This window comes from Pipra filicauda, unplaced genomic scaffold, assembly GCF_003945595.2.
Source record: "Pipra filicauda isolate LSUMZ 115617 unplaced genomic scaffold, ASM394559v2 scaffold36_size6622888_pilon, whole genome shotgun sequence".
NCBI lineage: Eukaryota > Metazoa > Chordata > Aves > Passeriformes > Pipridae > Pipra > Pipra filicauda.
Window position 1 is genome coordinate 3,554,111 of NW_024104498.1, and position 18,537 is coordinate 3,572,647.

The 18,537-nt window shown below is 43.4% G+C and overlaps 1 protein-coding gene across 7 annotated transcripts in view; it reads left to right on the forward strand.

Annotated features, from left to right (window-relative positions):
* Positions 1–18,537, forward strand: part of ST3GAL3 (ST3 beta-galactoside alpha-2,3-sialyltransferase 3) — a 177,597-nt gene that overhangs the window by 127,891 nt on the left and 31,169 nt on the right. For all 7 annotated transcript variants that reach the window (XM_039384713.1, XM_039384714.1, XM_027747196.2 and 4 more), the window contains one exon: positions 3,424–3,610. In XM_039384713.1, coding sequence (XP_039240647.1) covers positions 3,424–3,610 — 187 coding nt within the window. The remainder of the gene's footprint in view (positions 1–3,423; positions 3,611–18,537) is intronic.

An 18,537-nucleotide genomic window follows, 5' to 3' on the forward strand; every position in this document is an offset into this window, starting at 1 on the left:
GAATTTAAGGCAGGTATCATTTAGCGTGGCCTCTGTTCTCTCCTGTGTGCCAGTAATGGGCACATGAGGAAAGAACAGAACATACAGAGAGTAATAAATGTCCTCTAACTCTGGACACAAAGAAGATCCCTTTTAGTCCTTTGTTCCTGTGAATGGCTCCCTGATTCTCCATCAGTGTGCTGGACACAGGGATGGCTGTTCAGAACAGGACAAAATTTTTACAGCCCTTTTCCTGGTCTCACAGTCAGTTCTTAGCAAAGAGCTCTCACTACTTGTCATATTCTGGTGACTTGTAGGTATTTGAGCTGAATTAAAATGCAGTTATAGCCTTTTCTTGGGTTCAGAATGTTCAAAAAGTGGCAAAAGAACGGTTTCAATCCATCTGGACTAAGCCACCCATTGAGATTTACATCAGAAAGTCCACTATTTAATTTCCAAATGAAAAGTTCAATTTTTTCTCTCACATCAGTAAATCTAAGTCAGTTTGCAAGCTGGGAGGATAAGAGGGCAGCTGAGCACCTGTGCTGTTTGTGGGACAGATAAAGAGGAGAGAAGTCAACTGTAAAGGTTAAATGAAGCCAGGTGCTTGGATGTGTATCCAACTGCTTGCTTTACTCCCGTGGAAGCTGAGGAAGTCCCTTGTATTATAGCATCCTTTTTCATGGGTTGCAAAACTCCTTTGAAGGATCATGTTTGGGACCTAGGAAGTGAATTTTAAGGGAAAAATGTGGTACGTTTGTGGACAAAGATGTGATCCAGCAGTATGTAGAGTTTTTTGATGCCCATGTGAGGATTGCTAATTGCAGCAATAAATTTTGTTCTTGTGATGAACATAGTCCAGTCGGTTTTGCCAGTTCTAAAAACAGCTTGGAGTGAGTTGGTTACTGTTTTTCTTTAACTAGATATTATCAGATTTCAGTGCAGATGTTATTCCCAGCTGTGACACTGTTTACCTGGCAGGAGCTTCTTGCAGCAGTCAGTCATCAGTATTCTGAAATGCCTCCCTTGCAGGCAGGGCAAAAACAAGTGTGTATCAGAAATTCCTGATCAGAACAAGATAGGGATTCACCTGATGATGATACTTTAGTGGTAGGGTCTTCATGGTACCACGGTTAGGAGTTAGTGTCTCATCGGCAGACATGGACTGAAAAACACTCTGAAACTACTTCTGTGAGAAAACTGCCCATCCATGGACAACACAAGGAGGCCTGACATCCTAACTGAGGTTTTTCAAGATTTAGCTGTGCTTATAACCACCAGTGTGTCTTGCCTAGGAGGGGGTTTGAGCTGTGTAGCATCACCTTGAACACAGGCTGTGGCTGCCAGAACTTCTCCTGGTCCCTTGCCCACACTGCCCTCCGGGCACTGCCCCTGGGGCTGACAGTGCTGGCTCTTGGCAGGACTCCATCACTGGGACTCCATCAACAACTCACACTCTGGCCCTTTGTTGGGGACCTGAGTTCATTTTCCTTGGGGAAATGGCTTGTTTTGTTTCCTGCCTAGACACAAAGTAGGGGTCCCAAGTTTTGGGAGCACTGACAAGGTAAGCAGCAAAACAGCAAACCGAGCAGCTGGGGATGGGGAAAACCCTGCCAAAGAGCCACACCTTGGCATCTGAAATGACTCCAGACACCTTCTCCTCAACTTCAAGAAAACAGACAAAAATATGCTTAACTAGCTTTCTTCACACAGTACTTTGTAATATTTATCTCTGTTTCCTTTACTTTATGTAAGGTCATCTACCCCAAAGACACACAACACCTTCAAGTTTAAATAATGCCCATAGGAAAAGTGAGTGATGTGTGGATGCGCCGCCAGCAACAGAGGAGAAGCAGGGAATCAGGCTGGCTGGGAGCACTTACTGCAGGTAGTCAGGTCTAGCTACCTCAAAGTCAAGCTACAAAGCAAGGGTTTATAAACCATGGAAAAAGAGTTCATCTACTGTATAAATTGTGATGGTGCTGATTCTTAAGTTGCTTTCCCTTCAATATTTTATTCCTAATGATAAAGCAAGTATTTTTGCTAAAAATGCATAGGACTTTATTCCTCTAAAATTTGAATATAATTTCAGATTTTATACAGAGATTTTCTTCTCCTAAAAAGTTTCCAGTGTAAAATGCTTACCCAGGCTGAAAAAGACATATCCAGATACTCATTAACATTCCTGCACGGCAAAATTTGCAGTCCATAAGCACTTTCCAGTATATTGAACTACACCAAGTCAAGAATGCTGCAATAATTCAAGCAGGCAATACTGTTCCATCAGGGGCTGCTATTTGATGTCAGCAAGATTTGTCTTCCAAGTTACTTGAGATTTCCTCAGCTTTGGCCTTCTAGTTTTTAATAGAAGTTTTGAATAATGTCATGAAAGTCATCATTGCAGTTCATGCCAAAGCGGTTTGTTTTTTTCAAGGGAAAAAACTTTGTTCCTGAGAAATATTTTAACAAAAGCACAGCTAAATACGTAGCATTCCCTTAGAAATCAGTGTGCCCAAGAGCAAAGCTCTGTGTCTGCTTGGGTGTTTTCAGAGTGGGATGCACTTCCACAGCAGAAACTCCTTGGAGTCAGTGAGACTGAAGTTGTGCTGAGCCTTGCCCCAGCCATGCAGCCCAACCTCCTCCTTTGTGCTGCCATTGCAAGGCACCTCACCCTCCAGATAGAATCATAGAATCGATTGGGTTGGAAAAGACCTCCAAGATCATCGAGTCCAACCCTTGGTCCAAATCCAGTCCATTTACTAGATCATGGCACTCAGGGCCACGTCCAATCTGCGTTTAAAAATCTCCAGGGATGGTGAATCCACCACCTCTCTGGGCAGCCCATTCCAATGCCTGATCACTCTCTCTGTAAAGAATGATGGGCCAGTTTGGGGAATTAAGCCCAGGAGATTGTTCCTTTGGGGTTTTTTTGAGAATTATATCCCTAAACAGCCTCACTGCAGGTAAAATGAGCAGTGTGAACTCTGGATTGGGGTTGGAGCATTAGACCAGGTTCAGCTCTTTTAAAACTGATGTGGAGCTGCATCATCTCTTTCTGCACAGTCTTGCAGAATCCAGGTGACACATCACAGGAGCAATGGGATATTAGAATATTAATGCTTAGTTCGTAACTCTAAATCTGCAAGGACAATATTTTTCAGTTTCCTTCTCCAAAGCTTCCGATTCAGTGTAAATCACAATAGTGGATGCGCAGAAATGGTTTGCATTATATTCAATTGTATAATTTAAATGGCTTCTAATTAAACTGTCGTCACAGTTGGTATAAACGTTCGTAAATGTTCGTGGTGAAGAACTGGAAGAGCTAACATTTCCTGCTCTAACACCTGCTACAGGGAATTCTTGCCCAGCAGTGATTGCTGTGTCATCAACACCCCTGAGTGTAAGTGGGAATCTGTGACAGTGTCTTCTCTGGTTGCCCTGCAGGCTGAACTCGGCTCCAGTGAAAGGCTTTGAAAAGGATGTGGGTGGCAAGACAACACTCCGGATCACATATCCTGAAGGTGCAATCCAGAAAATGGAGCAGTATGAGAAGGATTCCCTGTTTGTTCTGGCAGGATTCAAATGGCAGGATTTCAAGTGGCTGAAATACATTGTTTACAAGGAGAAAGTGGTAAGAACGCTGTCAGCTGATGCTGTGAAGGTCACCTAATTAGTAACGGTGGGCAGACATGGTATCACCATCGTATTTGCCACATTTGGGTCTGAGGAGAATTCCTCTGTGTGTCCTGCTGCATTTAAGTGAAGACTTTCTTTATCTCCATGGACTTCAGCTTTAATTAAGTGTGTTTTACAAAGACATCTCTCTGTAACTTGGCCTTGCGTCACAGATGAGGCTTTCTATTCAAGATTATGTTACTGTGTACTATAAACAATGAATTTAATTTTTATTTATTTTAAAGGGTATTTAAAAGGGCCAGCTCTTGCATGGGTTTTATGGTCTCTTAGGATTTAAGAGCAGAGGAAAGAAAAGAGCAATGGCAAGAGGAAGAAGTGGGAGTCTGGGGACAAGGATGTGATGACACAGGAGGGGAGGAGGAGACAACAGCATCACAACTTGTTGAAAAGGCTACAGGCAGACTTAATGTGACCTGAATAGCACAAACCATTATATTTTTCTCAGTTACTGAGATTTGTGATTTGTGTCTGATTGCAGTATCATCCAGAACAACGGTATCAAGTGTAATTTTAAAACACTGAAATGATGAATACACTACTTTCCCCATGTAAATATTTTCCCCCCATTGGTTGCATTAGTGCCCTTCTGAAGTACCATGGACCTGTTAATAGTCAAGGCTGTTCTCTGTAATTCACCCATCCTGAATGGAATCAGGTTGTGATCAGTGGCTTCTCATTCAGTGGATGGTTTGTCTTTATCTGCTGTCATGATATCCAGAATAAATGCCCTCTATTTGGGTATAGTTCTTGTTTTACATATCTTAAATATCTGTTTTCAAATGCTTCTTAATGACTTTTCAGCAAATAACAAGACAAATGGATTAGCATTCGGAGGATGGGATATTATGTGTTTGGAGACAGACAGAGAGAGGAGGTTGGCAGCTCACCACATACACAGAATGAAGCAGTCTGGGAGTATAATTGCACACAGTTGTTACAGAGATGGCCTTAAGGGCTCATACTTTGCTCTTGTCTCATACTGGCACCAACTTGCAATTATTTTCCTGGTACCAGACGGATGAAGTTACCTGTCAGCCTCTGGGCAAGAACAAGTGGGCTTTCGTAACATGAATAATTGAGTTAAAAGTAATTTTCTTTGCTTTATGTAAGGCTCCTCTTCCTCATTCAGGGGAAGGGAAAACCCTGGCAGTGTCAGTGCCCTGCAACCTGAACACAGTTGCAGGGACTCGTGGTGTTTAGCTTGAAGTTCAAGGGGTGGGTTGGTTTACTTGAAAACAAATTGAATTTCCACCCGATGCTTGCAGTCAAGTGGTCATCACTAGATTCTAATATGGTATCGTCTGCTCTTAGAAAGATGCAGCAAATTGTCTGTTAAAACTTGCTAGAAGACAGGGGAGAGCCATTGCAGTTGTTTGAACTGAGTGCTTCAGTGCCCAGCTTGGTAGAGAGCAAAAGGGACTTGAGCTTCTTGCATTGTGTATTACTTCAGTGCTCTTGTGATTGACTCCTTATCCTTCATTTCTTCAGAATAAACTCTCCCATTTCTTTCAGTTCTTTTAGGTGATGTTTTCCAGATCTCTTAATTCCTGTTGCTCTTTTGAATGCCTGCAGTTAATTAATCTTTTCCTTAAAGAGCAGTGCCCAAAAATGTACAGACTATAGCAAAAAGAGAGGAGCAAACAGCTGCTTCACTAGCCTCACAGTTCTCATTCCTTATACATTTGCTGTTTGGACAGCCTTTTCCACAGTGGCATGGAACTGGAGGTGAGTGTCGGGTTCCTTGAGACTCCAGGTCTCAGGAAGAACTGAAGAGCAGCCACCTCCCCAGATCCACACCCTGTGCTTCTGCCATTGGCTCCTCCTGTCAAAGAGCAGCACTGGGCACTTGTCCCCTCCAGTTCTTTCTTCCAGAACACTTCTCCAGTTTGCCAAGTTCCTTTGGCAGAGCTTCCCAGCATACCTGCCATTCTTTCCAGATCCATGTCCTCTGCAATTTAATAAACATACTTTTTACTCCATCCTCCAGGTTAATAATGAAAACACTAAATAAAGTTGGTTCCTAGGCAGAACCCAAAGTAATAACATCCTCCCATTTCTACAGTGAGCCCACTGAGAACTCATCCTCGATAGTTTTTTGGCCACTTCTGAACTTGTATCACATAGTGTCCTTAATAACAGTTTTAGGATGTTTGTGGAAGTGATCTCTCAGAAGCTTTACTGAATACCAGTTACATGTCTTCCTTCTTCCCAGTGATAATTTTTCTTCTGTATAAAGAATTTTTTAAACATAATTTGCTCTTGACAAATCCTGGTGGGTGGCTACTCAGTCTTTCTTATTTTTTCCAGGTGCTTACAAATAATTAATCCTGCTATTCTGGGAATTGAAATCATAAATCAGCTCTCTTCCCTTTTCTGCCTTTTAAGGCTAGGCACTGCTTTTGTCCATCTTTCAATCCTTTGAGAATCCTACCTGTTCTGCACAAGTTCCCAAGGGGAGTCATTGCTGGTTTTTGAGGCTGCTGGGTCAGTTCATTGAATACTTTAGGATACAGACCAGGTGACTGGAAAACATCTATCTTGTGCTCTCTAGTCTGATCTCTCTCTATTTGAGGCTGAGATCTTGTTGTCACTGGCTTTAGCTGCAAGCAGGTGGGTGGCACAGCTGCTTTTCTAGAGGAAGCTGATGCAGAAAGTGCTGTCTCTTAGATGGAAATGACCCAATGGAGAACGAGCAGGGCTATGGGAATAGCACGTAGGTGTCTGCTCTGGTAGTGAGTGTTAGTATTTTTATCAGTGTGTGGTAAGTTCAGGATGACAAATGCCTGCCCAGTGCTCTCTGTGGAGAGTTTGTTTCTCTCAGCTGATGTTCCAGAGAAAAGGGAGTTTCTTCCTTTCCTGGATTCATCTAGAGGCACTTGCTTGTTCTGAGAGGTCTGTATGCCACTGCTGGTTATTCCTTATCTGACACGTCCCTCTGCAAGACTTCATCCCTGCTGCAAACCAGTCATTACAGTCAGGAGTCTGACTCAGGATGGAGCAAAGGAAAATGGAAGCATCCTGCTAAAAACCACAACTGCTGTGGAAGTGGACACATTCCTCAAAAAAAATAGGCTGATCTCTGCCCTCTGATGTTTCCTTTGCTCGTGACTGTTGATAGAGACTGCATGTGTCCATGGCACAGTCACAGGTGGGTATGAGACTTCTTGAATTCCTTCAGACACCTGGAGCTGCTTGGACCTGCTTGACCAGAGATTCTGGGCCAGGTATTAGGATCTTTGCTTAGTCCTCTCTTGAGTAAGTGAAATCAAAGGGAGTTTATCTGAGAAAGAGTAAATGAAAGGCGAGTGGCTATTTATTGCTGGGTCAGTGGTCAGATAAGATTATTCTCCCTGCAGCTGAGAGGGATTTGCTCTGTGTTATGTGAGTCTTTTGGCAGCACTTGCGTACTGAGAAAGGGATAAGTGCTTTGTAGAGAGAAGGATTTTCTGGAGATGTTATGAGGAACAAGAATCAATGTGATGAAGAAGCACCAACAGAACGGAGAGACTGGGGATTTTATGTGTTACACACTCGGGTGTAATGGCCTCCCAGAGATCTGTGTGATGCCCTAGGAGATGCTACATCCAGAAACCAGAGCAGTGGAGTATGGACCAAGGAAAAAGCAAAAGCTCGACTGCTTTTTCTTTCCCAGTAAAACAGAAATATCTGGAAGCAAGTAAAAACTTGAGAGAAAACATTATTCTAGAAAAAGGACAGGTTTGGCTAAATATTCAGCAGCAGCAGCAAAAGAAAGGTAGTCTCCATCACGGAGTTCTGGCTGAGCTGATGCTCCAAATTGTCCTGTAGGAAGTTACAGCAGTAACTGGTATCACCAGAGAGTGTACAGCTGCCTTTAAGAAGGGGAAGGGTGAGTGAATCTGAGCAACTAAAACCCTGGTAATCTGATTTCAGTCATTTGACAAGCATTAGAATAAACTGAAGGAGAAAATAATTGCACCGGTTGCAACTAAAAGGAGTATGGGATAGAGAAAGGTGACATGGTTTAGCAGAGGGGAGTATTGCACCATGCTGACCTAATATGTCAGTGTACAAGTGGAAAGGAAGTGAGTTGGAGTCCCACAGCCTGCAGTGGCCTGAACTCGTGGTTGTTGCAGAAGGGTCACAGATGTGAGTTGTTCGTGCGTCTGTGGTGACTGGTCTGGCAGTGCTGCCTTGGAATCATTGCTGCGAGAGCCTGCTGACACAGCCAGGCACCCCTTGGATGATGAAATGACTGCTGCCAGTGATCCCCAGAGAGGGATTACTCATGGGCAGTCACTCAGAACAGTTACACTTTCTCCTGGACTGTTCTTTTTGCCAAGAGACATTACCTATGTTGCGATCCACCCTGCTGCTTCCTGCTTCTTGTACCCTCCTGCATCACCCTGGGTCTTCCAGTGGCAGAAGCTCTTCCTGAGTACCCAAAGTACCAGTGAAATTATATGGGGAGGGAGGTTTGGTCATATATTGCTCTTAAAATAAGAGGCAGAAGTTTCTCTATTTTGTGGCGAGTAGATGCTTCCTGAAACAAACAGGAATTTACAGCTCCAGATATGCAAATCAGCTATCTCAGCCTGGTGCTGAGGCCAATTCCAGCGTGGTTTCTTGCCCATCATTAGTGAATCAGAAGGAGCTCTCTTGCTTGCTAGGGCTGACTTCCCTGAACATCTGGCACACGGCGATAAAGCAGCCAAGTGAGGGCAAAGGTGTCACTAGAAATTGGCAGCTAACAAGCTTCCTTCTCGTGTGATAATGAGCCTGCGGATGATTCCGGCGGGAATCTCTGCAGCCTTTGCCAGGAGGAGTCACTTGTGCAGTGAGCCCCTGCGGCACCTCCAAATTCTCTTTGATAGTGAAAGTCATAGGAGCAAGTGAGCACCTGCCTGCGAGCGTGGCCAAGTTGGGCTGTGTGTCCCTTGCAGGGGCATGTCTTTGACAACTTGCACACAGCAGTGATGCCATCCGAAAAGCAGTCCTCCCTCAGCAGTGGGGGTGGGCACAACATAACCCCTCCTCCTTTGTCACAGCATGTCACTGCTGCTTGGGGGCATCTTCTGGATGTGGCAGCAGGGGAGGTTTTATTTAACGTTTTGTTTGGGAACTGCATATTTGTATTAACAGCTTACTTCTAGTCCTGCTAAAATGTGCATTACAATACCCTCCTGGCGTGATCAGTGTTACTGTGCTAGAGCCAAGGCCGGACTGCTGCCAGAGCCCGTGCTGTCTGCTGAGCTTTTGTTTAGAGCTTCTCTTCTTCCATTAGTTAATGGCCTTGTCGTGCTGCATGTTTGCTAGGGCAGACTGTGAACGTCACAGCCCTGCAGTTCACTGTGGATTCCTCAGATTCTGAAATGGCCTTACCTGTGGGCTGTTTTACATCCCTAAACAAAACAGCTTGGGAGCCATCATGCTCCTCCTGTCATCTTCAGGAAAACAGTGAGACTGTGAATCTGTTATTGCTGTCCAACCCTAAGTAAGGCTTCGTTCACATGCGTGTATTTTCAGCTTGTTTGGAATTTGAGACCAGCACTTGAGCAGGTGATTTCTCTGAGTCTTGGCTAGGGAGAGAGAACCTGCTTTTTCCAATGCTGTCCCTTGCCTTTGGTGACAAATGGAGTGGCCACTGCCACTGGCAGATTCGCTCCAGAGTTTGCTTCTGGATTGCAAATATTTGCTTTCCCTTTTCTCCTCCAAGGGGCTTGTTGCTTTAAGTATCTTGTGTACGGTTGATCTTTTCAGGTTTTAAAGGACTGTGGGAGAGACATGTGGGATGATTCTTGGGACAGCATTCTGATTTGGTGGGGCTCTAAATCCACCACTGGTTGTCTTCATGCATTATGAGTTTAAAGCTTGGTTACAGGTTTGTGGTGCCTCATCCTGTGCTGAAACACAGCTTCAGCCCACCTGCTTAGAGATGTGCCTGAGTGGGCATTGCCTCGTGTCTGCCTGCTCTCCTTGGACTCAGCTGAAAGGGGACAGAAGCTGGACATGCTGCTCCATGATAAATGAGGAAAGCTTTTGAACCGAGAAGTCAGCTTAAGGGTTGTCTCATGTCTCTCACAAATTTGAGTTTTCACCTAAATAGCCATTTATAACTAATCCCTTCAGGAGTATAATATAGGAAGGCACGGCTGGTGAGTAAGGCAGCCAGCCTGCTTAAAGGACATGATGAGGCTTGCAGTAGGGGAAGAGGCAAGAAAGCCTTTTCGGTAGTGGTTGTCCTGTGGTCCTAGCACAGGGTGCAAAAGCCATTTCCAATCACAGAGAGTGGAGGGATTCTAGGAGGAATTTTAGCAGGGAAGTACCTTACCGCGTTATCAGGATGGTTCGTTGCCTCACTCAAAGCAGCTGAACTGTTAATAAATGTGGAAGCACAGAAAATGCTTTGTAATAAAGTGAAAATGTGAGGCAGACTCTCCTGGCACCTACCAAGTCTCTGACTGAGATGAGGTGGGAGAGTCTGTGTGATGGAATATTCCATATTCCTTTGAAAAAGAGTAGCTGAAAGTTAGTTTATCTTTCTAGGATGATTCTTGTGACATGGTTGAGTTTTGGTTTTTTAGGTTTTGATCTCTCTGGGTGTGTAGAAGGGTTGTCCATACCGCCTGAGGGGTTGTGCTCCCTCAGCTGTTTCACCAATACAGTGCATTGGTGGGAGTAGCCCAAGGGAACCATGGAAGACTTGCATATGAAAAAAGTAAATCCTTCTCTGTGACTGGCCAGGAAATCAGGGCCATTTTCAGAAGGTGTAAGGAGAAGTATAAACACTATGAGAGAAGGCTTTGAGAAGTATGAACACTATGAGCCAGTTTTTTTCCAGTCATGGTTAGAAGAGAGGCTGGAAAATATGTAGGGATGCCATATAAAATCTTGTCCCTGTTGACCAAAAGAGGGAGAAAACTTCAGTTCTGTGTTTTGTGATTTTTAACAAGCTTTCAGGTAGCACTCGTGGTGAGACCATACTGGAACCTCAGTAGGCAAATGACCCACTTTGAAACATGGGCCTTGGGGGAGACTTCCTGGCCAGATTCCCAAAGGAAGGTTGTTGGTATGGATGGTGCAGGCTGGAGCTTGCCCTTCATACATACCTGCATGCAACAGCATAATAAGATTAGGCAGGTCACTACATAGCTGAGAGCTGTTCCCACCCAGGCATGCACAGTGTGTCTGTAAGTACAGACTTACTGTCAAGCATCAGCTGGTGACAGGGGCTGCTCTGGTGCCATTGCAGTGTGCCTTCATAGCATTTAATATTATCAGATGGGTGCATGTTGGATAATAAAACTTGTCCACCTGGATTGGATAGTCGTCAGTATTCACGAGTCTGTAACAACATTCACCTAAGCTCTTGGGGCTGGTGAAGAAAATAAAAAATAGCCATAAACACACTATTTTCTAGATGAAAAAGTTCCAGGTGTCAGAAGTTTGTGAAGTATATGTATTTATAGGAATGACATCATTAATTAGTTCTGGTTTTAGTTTCTCTTTAAAATTAAAAATTGTTGGTGTCCCTGCCCTTTCAGTCAATCCCACAGCATGCGTGGATTTTGTCCTTTTTTTTTTGTCCCTTCCTTTGCTTGCTATTACCTAATGCCAGTCATCCTTGCTCTGTACTTCTAATAAAGGAAGAGAAGCATTTATCCATGCTGGGCATCAGTAGTCCTTAAAGAACCTTTATCCCACATCTGCCAAGACAGCATCGTCTTCATTTCTGGCTCAGTAATCCCAGCTGTAATGTGAAAATCAGAGAGCTCCAGTCAGATGTTTATTCTTTTTTAGTTTCTTTTCCTTTACATCATTCTTAAATGAAGACACCCAAACAGAATTTACCCCCTGGAAAGACTGTATCATTGCCCGAGTAGGACATCCTTTCTGGGATTGCCTCACCATCCTGCTTTATCCTGAGACCAATTTCTTCCTAAAATTGTCATCCTCTGACCTCTTCTGATGTCTCTTGCCATCCAACTGACAAGTGCTGTTCTTTCCTAGATATTTGATCACTCCTTCCTTCTCAACCAAAGTCAAAAAAAGATGGCTAATTTAAAGAGTTGCAGTTTTTTCTGCATCTTTTCTTTTGAGAAGTCAATGTGAGGACCAACTGAAGAGCTAGTGCAGCTGTCTTGAAAAAGCATCAGGAGGGTGCTCATGTTGCACTCACCCTCTTTGGCAGGCTCTGTCAATATTCAGACATCAGTATTATGCAAATCCCAGCGGGTGCATTTCAAGGTCATAGTACATGTAAAGTCAGGTTACCTGCGTTGATTGGAATATCTGAGGCAACATAAAGAAATTCATTCCAAATCCGATGCTGATCTTAATGAAACGCACAATTCCATGAACAGCAGAGCTAAAGAAATTGCCCAGTTGCCTGTGGATTTGTGTCCTGCTCCCTTTTGCACCGCAATACTCTCAAATCTCCCCAAAATCTTACATCTTAAATGCACCCTTTTATCCCTCACGGCTGCCTGGTCATTGCGTGCTGACAAAGGCAGGCATGTTCAGTAGCCCCTACGTACGTGACTGGGCACCTGGCAGCCCAAATGAGCCACCACCAGCGCAGCCCTTGCCTACTGAGGGTATTGCATTGCCCATGTGAGCAGCAGCTGTTCCTCCAGACTGTGAATCCAGCACGTGGAAGAGGTCCGAGGACATCGTCACCAGTGAAACTGAGACGTCACCCAGAGGGTATCGACTATTCATGCAACTGTTAGTGGGATAAAGACGTTCCATGTTAGCACTTCAGTAAAGAACTACAAGAATCATTTGAAGTCTGCAAAGCCTCCCCTTAGTCTGAGAGATTTGAGTTCAATTTATTTAGTTACAAAGTTCAATTTATTTAGCTTATGCGTGAGGTTTTGGAGGGATTTACTTGCAGTCTCTCTCTCTCTCTACCTAGAGGGAATGTTTTTTCTCACAAGACTTTTTAATTTTGTGGGAAGAACTGTGTCTGAAGCTAGGCAAAGGACCAAAAAAGGCAGCGCATTTATATCGGTATAATTATTTTTGCTACATCTGCCCTACAGACTTGATGGATTTGCTCTTGAAGTCTTAAAATCAAGACTGGATATCTTGGTAAAGTTCCACTCAAGCAGTGTGAGAGTAAAGGACTGGAAGGAGAAGTTGCTGATGGAGGAGCACTGCTCCCTGCTATGCAGGATGTCCAGGAGGATGTTAGCAAGATCTCTCCTGGCCTCTCAAGCAGTGCTGATAAGAAACAGCAGAATGTGGTAGCTAGAAGCTCAAGCTAGATAAAAATCAGCCAGGACAGATGTAATTTCCTAGAAATCTGGTGTTATAATTCTCAAATGACATACTTGCAGAGGTGAACGCTGGCTGCTGACATCTCTTTCTGAAATACAGACTTAATCCAGCATCTGGGAAAATTCTGTGTCTTGGGAGTACTCAGGACAGGGCTGCACTCTTGTGTTGCCTTCCTGCCGTCCTGTTCTGTGACTCTGGGCCTCTCTGTCCTTACTCTCTGTGACCCGTTTGTTGACTATGAGGAGCAGGATAGCAAGCCAGTCATACATCTGACAGCTGGTCATGAAAGTAAGTTATTTGCTTTATCCAGTTGTCTGCAAAGGTCACAGCAAAATTTTCTCTTCTTGGGGCACAATTAGGCCAGATCTGTTTCTGCATCCAGAGGGAGAAGGCTTTGTGGAGTCTCTGAGGTGAGCAACCTCCAACATAACAAAATTCCCCAGAAATGCTCTGTGGAAAGCATTGCAACACCACAGGATGCTGCGACTTCACCCGTGCGTGGTGTGAAGACTTACAGAGGAGGGGAAAAACACTGATTTGATTTTTGTAAATAAAATCACATGCTTTCTGTCAGTGGCTGAAAGGATACCCCCCTTTCACAGCTCCAGGCATTTTGCTATCTGCATTTTTATTTAAACTGGAGGGGAGAGGGGGGGGCATAAAGTCTTAACAGTAAATATTTATCCAAGATGTGTGGTTGTTAATATGATCCAGTCTTCAGTCATTTTGAATGGTGTCATGATGACAGATGTTAATTCAGAAAGGAATAGGTTGGACTATTTATGCCTGAAACACATGTGTTCCTTGGCAGGCTCCATGGATTACTTGCATAGTTAGAGCTGTCTGAGCAATTTGTAACGTTTTCTCTGCCTCAAAGCACCAAGGGCTCCAGGACAGGGGGTTGACCTACATCTTCAGTCTGCTGTAATAAACACTGAGGTAACTAAATCCCCCCGTGTTCTTTTATCTTCCTAAATTTATCTCTCCCCCTGTGCTCCAGCTGTGTGTGGTGCTTCTGGTTCTTCCCAAGAAGAACGGCAGCTTCTTTCTGCAAGACAGGAGGATGCTCCTGTGTGCACAAGGTGCAAATCCCTGACCTCCTTCCTCTTCAAAGTCAGCTTCACTCCTACCTCAACACTCACACTTATTTAATGCAAATGCTTGTCTTGACAACAGAAGTGAAAGTAGACCAAGCCATGCAAAGGCAGTAAGCAAGAGGGATTCTGGAAAGACCTCTTTTTTTTTTTTTGGTAGTATTTCTGTTCTTACAGCTGTGATTTTATGGAATGTCTGAAGGTGTTTCTTCTCAGTTAAGACAGATTTGTAAAAGTGTTAGTGTCTTTTTTTTTTTATTTATTTTTTTCAATGAGAGGCATAAAGTTGGAGAAAAATGGCCAAGGTGTTGCGTGCACAAGGCTTTTGGTAGGTCTGCTTGGAAGTGTTTCTCAGCTGGACCATCACTTGTGTTCCAGCCATTTTCAGTTAAATTTACCCACTCTGGCAAGTACAGAAAATACTGAGTCTGGCCCAGGCAATCATCACGTCGACTATTTGGAAAAAAAACCCACCTCTTTAAATGTAAACGTTCTGTTTGGATTAAGTTTATTTAAATTCTAATCTTTTAAGAATATTAAATAATGTTACTTAAAAACTCTTCTGTAAAACACCCATTATTAATGCAAGTCTAGAAAATAAAGTAGGGCAGGAGCTTCCTGGCATCTTCCCAGTTTCTTGTTATTTTGACCTTTCTGCTTTCTGCTCTTAGAGGATGCTGAATAATTTGTATATATTCTATATGAACACTCAGTGAACATACAAATTATTTGGCTTCTCGTTTCAGCAAAGATGCCAAAATAGGAGAAGACAGATTTTCTGTGTGCTCTTGCTGTAAAAACAATGTAAAAATTTCCCTGGAGTCTCACTTTAAGATAACTTCAGAAAGCCATGAGGTTTTCTAGGCCATAATTCTTCCTGTGGTGATCCTTTAGCTTTTTTTGTTGTAATGTGCCAAGAGTTTAGTCTAAATATGTGTTGTTTAATGAGTCGCTGTTTGTATTCAGACTCATGAACCAGTTCAGCTCCCTAAAAAAGACTTTGCTGATGGGTGTCCTCAGATGCCCTGGGATGCCCTTGTGCTTTGTCACCCAAGCCTGCAAAGACAAGCTTTTTGAAATTTTTTTTCAATTTTTTTTTTATCCTTCTGTGCATTCGTACCGTTGTAAGTGGAGCAGGTAGCTGAGCTTGTAGTTGGGATCACCTTATGTTTTCTGTTATAAGCAACAGGGAAAATGCTTTATCATTTTATTACACCATCATCTTTGAGCTGATGTTTTCCATGCCACGTGTTTGGCACAGCTGGAAAGTTCAGCTGAAATAACTCAGCTGTCTCTCAGAATGAGGCTACTGAAAACGCAGTTGTATCCCTGTTTAAAAAGAAATTATGAAGTTTCCCACACTGTCTTGTTGAAATTCTCTAGTTCTTCAGCCTGCTGTGGCTCCTGCTGTTCTGTGAAATCCCATGGCTTGCTCTGATGTTCCGTGGGGGCTGTTGGATGCTGGTCAGTCCTACCATGGCTTTCCTGTCCTGCCTGTCAGGTGCCCTCTCCGCGCAGTTAGTTGGGATCCAACATCTCCAGGAATGTAAGAACCAAATAGGATTTTCTCATCAGTTACTTCTCCACAAAGAGACTGGAGCAAGGACAACAGACCAGGGAGCAGGGAATATCTCCTGTACTCTTAGGAACCCCTTCTCCTGCCAGCCACCAGACAACAAGAAGGAGCAGTAGCCTGGTCTGGTGCATGGCAAGAGCAGGAGTATTGGAGGTTGAAGTGGTGGGTACTTGGGACAGCAGAGAAAGGAAGGGTTTACAGCCTGCAGGGAACTCCTAAAACACTGGCACTTTAAGACTTTTTAAAGTGCTGTACGATTATAAAAGTCAAGCTGCCAAAAGTTAAAAAAAAAAAAAAATAACATTGGGTTTTCAACGTTAATTCAGGTCTCCTGTGCAGATGTTATCCTTAATTATATAATTATATCCTGGCTCACTCAGAACACAGCTGTCTATGTAGTGGAGAGGGAAGACTGAGATTTAGTCTAATTTCTGTAATGCAAGGCATTCAGCCTTCTATGAGTAGTTGCAGAAGCTGTAGAACATGTGGATAGGAGAGAGGAAAGGAGAGGAGAAAGAATGGTCTCCTGGTTACAGACACTGAGAGTTCCTCTTGAGGAGGTGGTTTAACACTGACCAGTGTGATGCTGAGCAAGTTAGATCAGAATTTCACAAACACATTTGGGTCTCATGGGGTGGATATAAAGGATATCCTGCTGCTGGGTGTCAGCAGCAAAGTCAGTGGAGTTGTACTGTGAGCTTAACAAATGTTCTGAAAATTCAGCTTAAGGTATCTGGAGTAGAGCATTGGGAGGTAATGGAAACTGGACATCATCTTTGTCTGTTTTCTCCCCTGTAAAATGATGTAATACATGCCAAATATTGCAGAGATGCTCTGAATATGGAAGTATTACTTGTAAAATACTTAGATATATGGTGATATAGGAAAAAATCTTGTGGGAACATTAGAAAGCCAGTGTTCACAACAGCAACCCTGAGATGAAGTTGAGAGACAGTCCTACTTCAGCACTTACCAACACATGGATTCAGCCTTTTAACCTTGGTATTCTTTTAATAGATGTTACAGGAGTATGACATTTCATAAACCATGTCATAAAAATAATAGCAAAATTAAGGGACTGGTCCCTTACAGGAATAAAATACCCTGTAAGTAATGATGATATAGGGCCTGTTCTTCTCTGGGATTTTTCTGAAACTCCACTACTTTAGATATTTTTTCGTTGGAGGATTATTATTCACAGACAAAAAACCACAACGCAAACATAAATTATCTAAATCCATTCCTTTTACTAAAAACTTCCGTCTTTCCTAAGACGTTTCAGAACAGGAATATTTCTTCAAATTTTGGCTCAAAATCCAGCTTATATTTTGAACAAAGGAGTCTGTAGTACAGTCTATCCATCACCCTGCTTGCACATAGTGCAGACGTGTCTTCTGACACACCGTATGTGAGCTATCATTTATGCTTTAACTTGTGAAACAGCGTTCATCAGAATTATCTTCAGCGTTTTTCTGCAGCTCATCTGACATGTTCCAAGTTCCGGTTTCTCCTCAGGACAATCTCTTTTTTTTTGGCGGCGGTTTGTTACCTTACAGCTGTGAACCACGTCTTGCTCTCGGTTACGTGGATAAAACCGTGGAAATACGTTTTGGTTTTTTTCTTTAAAAAGGAATTCCTTTTCATTTACAACACAGCGTAAGAATAGCTTTGCTCTCCCTGCTCCTTGGAGCTGGTCCTGGCCTCGTGCTGCCTAATCCTGTGAAGGGGAAGACAGCAGTTGTTATTAGAGCAGGCACGCAGGAGGCTGACGTGTCTGTATTTAGGTTAGCTGTAGCTGTCAGTTATATAGGTCAAATGAAGCTGGAAATTCAGTAGGCCTGTTTGAATATGCTTATCTGCTTACTCATAGTATGTGTTTGCAGGTAAACAGGGCAGGAACTTCCTACTGGCAGCCATGGGAATGAGCACATTGCTGAGTTACAGCAAACTTGTGTGACACACCAGTGTCACTGGCTTTGGTCGCCGTTGAAGTTGCTGCTTTCTGAACCAGTATCTGTGGATGGGACAGCTTCCAGTTTCATGCATAGCCAGGGTGCCATGTCTGGCACAAAGTTCAAAGTTTGCAACTGCTACTTGGAATTAAGTTTCCCTTCTCTTGGGGCTTTCACCCTGGTTATCAAGCCTAAAGAAACTTATCTCTTGTCAGTGTGGTGAGGTATTACTAGCTCAACTCCATGGACAAAGAAGAAAATATTTTTGCTTTGAAAAGGAAAAAAAGCTCTAGTAGTACCATGTATTGAGGTGCTTTTGTCTCCGTCATACTTTGCTGCTCTTTGCTTGCTAGGTATAAAATGCATTAGTGTTTCACACTGAGAAACATTACTGAAAACTAAATCTGTGGTCTTTACAACCTGCCAAGACCTGGGTCCTGCAAGGATACTGGCAGATGGGGAATACTGACAGGGGAATGGTCTGGGAAATTACAGCCATTTGATTTTAGACTTTGGTCAGTGAGAGGATGTTTTGGGAGAAAAAACGAAAATTATAAAAAAATTAGGAGTATCATGTTGTTACGTAGTCCAACAGCTGCATCTCTTTTGACAGCAGAACAAAGAGAAGATGGGGGAAAGGCTTGAGCAATGTTCCTCCTTCAGGCAGAGTAAGAGCTTTTCAGTGGGGCAGATAAGAGTAGAACACAAGAGCATTTCTCTAGAGCATTTCTGGACTCTAGAAACTGAAGATAGAATCGTTCAGAACAAGTGCTGGCCATCAGAGCCATGTGCAGACGGTGGTGAGGGGTTCTTCATCGCTTTGAGGAAGTTGGGTAAATATATTTGAGGTGTGGGCTAGTGGGTCTGGCAGTTGACCATCAACCCAGACTGCAGGCTCTCAGCACCTCTGTTCTTGTTGCTAAAAATTCCTTGTTGCTGTGGTAATTGGTGCAAATGATGCAACTTCATTTATATTGCC